This window comes from Grammomys surdaster, unplaced genomic scaffold, assembly GCF_004785775.1.
Source record: "Grammomys surdaster isolate TR1022 unplaced genomic scaffold, NIH_TR_1.0 170, whole genome shotgun sequence".
NCBI classification, from domain to species: Eukaryota; Metazoa; Chordata; class Mammalia; order Rodentia; family Muridae; genus Grammomys; species Grammomys surdaster.
The window spans coordinates 7,661,989-7,667,988 of NW_021604618.1; the positions used below are offsets into that span (position 1 = coordinate 7,661,989).

The window sequence follows — 6,000 nt, forward strand, 5'->3', positions numbered from 1 at the left end:
AATATAACCAAGAGTCAGGAAGAAAAGAAAGAAAGAAAAAAAATCAAAGCAGATACAACTATGCTTGATTCTTTACAAAAGGACTTTTGGAAAAGTTCAGTTTCTCTTGGAAAGGTTTCTTCAGGATACAGAGAAAGCAGAATATTCCCTGCCACTTGAGAGCCAAGCTGTCTGCTAGTCCCTGCTGTACAAGGATGTTGTGTGCAAAGAAGAGATCTCATTTAGGCAGAGAAAACTCAGAGCACCTTCCAGCTCTGGGAGTCCTTCTTCCATTTGTTCCTCTCATCATGAAAGACTAAGGACAAGAGCAGAGAGGGTGGTGACCTTGGGTTAGAAGCAGAAGCCTGTGCTTAGAGTGTGTACTCCCTGAATCAGGACAAGGCTGAGTGTGGTGTCACAGCCATTTTGGGAGAAGAACCCTGGAATTCCATTTAAAACTTCCCGAGAGCCAGGTATGGTTGAACACAGCTTTAAACTCAACACTGAAGATGCAGAGGCAGACAGATTTCTGTGAGTTCAAGACCAGCCTGATCTATATAGTGAGTTTCAGACCAGCAAGGTGACATAGTAACACTCTATCTTTAAAAATAAAACACTCCCTAGAGGATGATCTTGCTAAAAATTCTAGGGCCATGGAGAGGGCCATATTCCACCATGGAAGAAGACAAGGTTGCATTGCTACATTGCTACCTTGGTCAAATGCCACATTAACCAAGTTTGTCTCAAGTCTCAAGTGGCTCCTGGGCTAAGAGCTTTTACATTGATCTCCTTTCCAAGATAATTTAATATATGCGTGCCATTGACTCAGGGATAGGTAAAAAAAAAAAATGAGTAAGCTAAAAACTGGCTTTAGAGATGTTCTGCAGTTAGTAGTACATGCTGTTCTTCTGAAGGACCTGGATTTGATTCTCAGCACCCACATGGGGTTGACTCCAGCTCCAAGAAATCCAAAGCCCTCTTCTGACCTCTAAACACACACACACACACACACACACACATTCACACATACACACATTCACACACATATTCTCTCTCTCTCTCTCTCTCTCTCACACACACACACACACACACACACACACACACACAAACACAAATCTTACCCTTTCCCCACCTTTGGTATTTTTGAGAAAAGGTCTCACTCTGTAGCTCTGGCCGTCCTGGAACTAACAGAGATCTGCCTGCCTCTGCCTCCCAGGCCCTGGGTTTAAAGGCGTGTGCCACTATGCCCAGCTAAAATCTGACCAATAAGGAATCCCTGAGTGCCATGCCAACTCCAACAATGGGACTTTAAGTCATTCTCTACGTCTGTCGCTCCACCAACCTGCTCCATTCTGAAGCTCTCCCTTAATGTTCGTCAGGCAAGTCTGTGTACATGCGCACTGTGTACATACGCACTGTGACCAGAGTTTATACTCCAGCAGCTTGCCCAGTACGCACTGGACTCACTGCTTATCCTAGAATAATCAACAATAGAGCTGTCTTGCATTCTGAGGTTTCTCCATTTGAACAAAAATTATATTCTGGGTAACTACCTAGCTTGTCCCTTGTGTACCTCATAGTCTAGGGCTCTGCCAGAACAGGACACGAACAAGGATGCTTCAATCAGGGGAGGTGCTAGAAGGGCCTTCAGAGCCCAGAGAATCATCTGAATCAGTAGATGTAGAAAAAAGATTTAAAGGTCTAGAAGCATGGAGGCCCTAGTCACCAGAAGGAGAAGTCAGGGAAAAGACTGGGATCACAGAATGGCTTCTACAGTGTAGGACAAGAAATATCTTTCATCAGTCCCTACCCTGTTCTACTTGGCCCTTTGGCCAGAGTGTTCCAATTATGTTGGTGAAGAGATTGTAGTCTTTGTGTTGGACACCGAGTTAAGAATAGGTTATCCACTGACCTCTCCTGCTTCCTGGAAACATGATCTTAAACTCCAGCCTAGCTCGCCACTCTACAGAGAAAGGTACCAACTCAGTCTTCCAAAGAACTGAGCATTCAAGCAGAGCTATGTACCCTTTGAGCTTCTTATCCCTTTCTTCCCTTTGGCTATCACATCTCAGGCATTCTGATCTCCAAGGATTACAGTCCCATGTCAGAAACCATAGGCCCAGGGCCAGGGAGTGGAGCGGGTGTTTAAGCTTATATCCCACTAAGACTGACCAGCGAGCCAGAGAGGCAGTGACTGGCAAGGCCATGCAGACAACAGCAGTCCAGCTCAGGTCAGAGCTCACACTTCCTGGGTCCTAGGCAAGATCCACTCCCTAGAGTTCAGTCAGCAGATCCATAGAGCCTCCTGGAATCCTTGGCGTCTGGCGTCTGTTGTTCTTTTTTTTTTTTTTTTTTTTTTTTTTTTTGATACAGGGTTTCTCTGTGTAGCCCTGGCTGTCCTGGAACTCACTCTGTAGACCAAGCTGGCCTCGAACTCAGAAATCCGCCTGCCTCTGCCTCCCAAGTGCTGGGATTAAAGGCGTGGGCCACCACCTCCCGGCCCTGTTGTTCTTTTTAGGTAATCTTTGAAAAAGTATGGTGCTGTTGTATTTGGCTTTTATAAGGGCCAAATGGTGTCCAAGCTTCCCTCTGAAAAAAAAAAAAAACAAAAACCATTCCTTAGAGGGGAGAGTCACTTCCCTTCCTCCAAAATCTCCTCTCCTGGTCTGACCAGACCCCAGGGTTACATGGAATAGTTTGTGAATCTCTCTTTCTCTGTCTTTCCCAGGTTATTCCTTTTTCAATGATGCTGAAGAGACGAAGAGCACCATCAAAGACTGTAAGTATGACATTCAAACTGCCCAAAGCTGTGCCCAGGCTACTGCTGGTCACTCGGGTTTGATCCTCATTTAACAACCACACTAGAAGGTTGATGAACCAAAAGCAAGCCAAGATTTGTAGAAAGAGCAGAGAGAAATGGGTTAAAAGAGTGTGAACAGGGAAAGGGGGTCTGTGGGATAATAACTTACATCCGTGGAGTCCCTGTCCTCCTCAAGACTTCCCTATCTATAAAATATCAGGACCCTTCGGGGTTGTGGTGAGTTTAAAAAGCAATGACATTTGTGCCTGGGAAAGGGCCTTGTAGGAGCCTGCAGTGAGGCTACTACAGAGCCAGTGCCCATTTGCCATGGTGCCAGTAACTTTACCAGTCTTAGGGTTCAGAATAATCTGAGCCCATTGCTAAGTCATTGATAATTAAAGGATGGTGTGGTTGCGGGTCTCAAATGGCCCACAACCCCAACAATTAGTTCATGTCTGGAGATGGAAACAGGGAAAGGAAAATTTGGAGCTTCTGTTTTTAAATATTTGTATGTGTTCTTTGAGAATCCCATACATGTATGTGATGTATTCTGATCATATCCACCCCTATACTCTTCCCACCATGTCCCCTCCCAACTTCATGTCTTATCTAAAAAATAATACAAGATTCCAGTTAGTGCTACTAATATATGCTCAGGAGTGTGGTACCATCCACTGGAGGATGGGCAGCCTACCAGCACATGCCACAGTGCAAATACTGAGGTCAGAGAATGACTTTGGGGAAGCAGTCCCTCCTTCCACCTAGGGTTTCAGGGATCAAACTCAGCTCACCAAACTTGCGCAGCTAGTACACTTTACCTTCAGAGCCATCTTGCTGGCTGGCAGAGGTCTGCGGGGGGGTTTTGTTTGTTTTTTTTGTTTGTTTGTTTCTCTTCCTAAAATCTCAGTCAACTGAGGATTTAGGTTCTTAGACTTCTGATTAATGGAGGTTTTGTGATGTTTGTTTGTTTGTTTGTTTGTTTGTCTGTTTATTGGTTTGGGGACATTAGCACATGAATAGCCCACTTCAGCTGTGAAATGGTTCCCCTCCATCCAGCCCCAAGAACCCTAGCTGGTCTTACAGAAGAAAAGGTTCAAGGAGACAAAAGACAAATGCAGGACATCTAAGATCCTTTAAAAAGAGCTAAAAGGTGTGTCGCTGAGTTTTCCAAAACAATAGCCACTAACTATGTGGGCCTTTACATAAAATTAAATCATGTTAAAATTCAGGTTCTCGAGAACATTAGTCATTTTTTAAATGCACAATCACAGCTGGCCAGTAGCCACTGAAGGGTTGTCTTGCGCAGCTTGGACAGATCACGCCAGACCAGACGATTCCATGAGGGGAAGTTTATTTAGGAGATAGGGAACAGGAGGGAGAGACAGCAGAGAAGTAGAGAAGTAGAGGCCGGCCATGACCACGTGGAGAGAGGATGAAGGGAAAGGGGAGGGGAGAGAGGAGAGCCTGCAGGCATGGGGCCAAGGGATCAAGAGAGCAAGAGAGTAAGGAGGGGGCAGGCAGCCCCTTTTATAGTGAGTAGGGCTACCTGCCTGTTGCCAGGTAACTGTGGGGAGGAGCATACCTGGCCACTGCCAGGTAAGTGTGGAGGTGGGGTTTATATGGAATACTAATGGCCACCATATTGGATTGCTGGCGTTTCCCATCCTGAAAAGTCCTTTTGGTCACTATCAGTGGAGAATGAGTCTGAATCTGGCTAGACACAGAAACAGTCCAGTCCTTGATCATTTTTCCTTCTCTCCCCACCTGTCCCCTCCTCCCTTCACTGCAGAAATGTCAGTAGAGACCACACCATACCCAAGGATAGAGCTTGTGGTCTTGAGTTCATGGCTAACAGCTCCTGCTCTTGAGCCTTGGAGTATCTCTGTGGCATGCTAGTGCGGGGTTGGGATTTTTGAATGGACTAAGAGCGTCATGAGCAACAAGGAGCTTGATTTTGAAACCCTGTCACCAGGCCTCCATCCTGGCTTCTAGAGGACACCTGATTATGATTTCATGATAATGAACTTAAAATTGATGATAATAATAAACTTAAAACTTTAAGTTTCTGGTATCAAGGACATCCAGGCCTGCTCAAACCTCAGAGACAGTAGTAGGGATATGCCTCCCCTCGTGCCACACCAGGTACCCCAGCTAGATGGATACAGTTGTTGTAAGGCTGATGTTTGCAGACATGCAGAGTTCCTTCAAGGTACTGCAACAAACCAATAGCTCATCTTGGTGAAAAATTTAACCAGGCACATGCCTTGAGATTGGCAGTAATGACTCCATCTTCTCTGCCTCAGCCTTTGCCTCAACTATTAGATTAAAAAGAGAGAGATTTGAAACCTCAATGTTGGCATGAGGGACTTCAAAGTCACCTGACCTGAAACAGTAGGAACAGAGTAACCTGACCAGATAGTCTATCTTCATGCCTCTTGTGTGATCCGTCTGTGCCCTCCTACCCCCATCACACCAAACAGACTCCACCCCGAGCACAAGGGACTGCAGAAATAAAGTGCTTGCCCCTTCCCTGGCTCTCCTTGTAGTCCAGTGAAGGCTTCGTATATGCTCGTTGTCAGGGACCTGCCTTTGTTTATTGTTATGAGTCCACTTGCTTATTTCTCCCTAGAAGACTCAGTGACGCAATGGGGAAGTCTAGAGATGGGGACAAACACACGGCACAAAAGAGCCAGTGACCACTGTTCAGACCGTTTGAGCTAAGTGCTCACTTGGTGCCTGCCAAATACCTCCTGAGAAGGACAGGACCTGGTTGTGAGTGTAGGCTCCGGGATGGGAACACTGGGCTGGAGTCCCAACCTGACACCTGTAAACAACAAAATTCTTAAACTCTCTGGGTTCCAAACTTCTCCTTAATAAAATGACAATAGTGTTAGCGTCACCCCCGGTTGTTAAAGGACTATGATGTCGCATATGAGGCCTCTAGTGAGCACTCAGCATTTAATAAAAGGCTCCATAAGCATAAGCTTTAGTAGAGAAAAGCTGAAATGGGTTTTAAGGGAAGAAGAAACACGCTGTGATTCAATAAGCACATTGGTGCCTTTAGACCTCGAGGTGTGGGCAGGGGAGGCTCTAGCACAGGACATGGGTGCCCTTAGACCTCGAGGTGTGGGCAGGGGAGGCTCTAGCACAGGACATGGGTGCTCTTAGATCTCGAGGTGTGGGCAGGGGAGGCTCTAGCACAGGACATGGGTGCTCTTAGA

General features: G+C 46.1%; 1 protein-coding gene across 3 annotated transcripts in view; it reads left to right on the forward strand.

Moving 5' to 3' along the window:
* The window catches only part of Elf5 (E74 like ETS transcription factor 5), a 39,883-nt gene that overhangs the window by 28,223 nt on the left and 5,660 nt on the right, over positions 1-6,000 (forward strand). For 2 of the 3 annotated variants that reach the window (XM_028767085.1, XM_028767084.1), the window contains exon 4: positions 2,708-2,758. The exons of the other annotated variant lie outside the window; for it this stretch is intronic. In XM_028767085.1, coding sequence (XP_028622918.1) covers positions 2,708-2,758 — 51 coding nt within the window. The remainder of the gene's footprint in view (positions 1-2,707; positions 2,759-6,000) is intronic. 3 annotated transcript variants of the gene reach the window in all.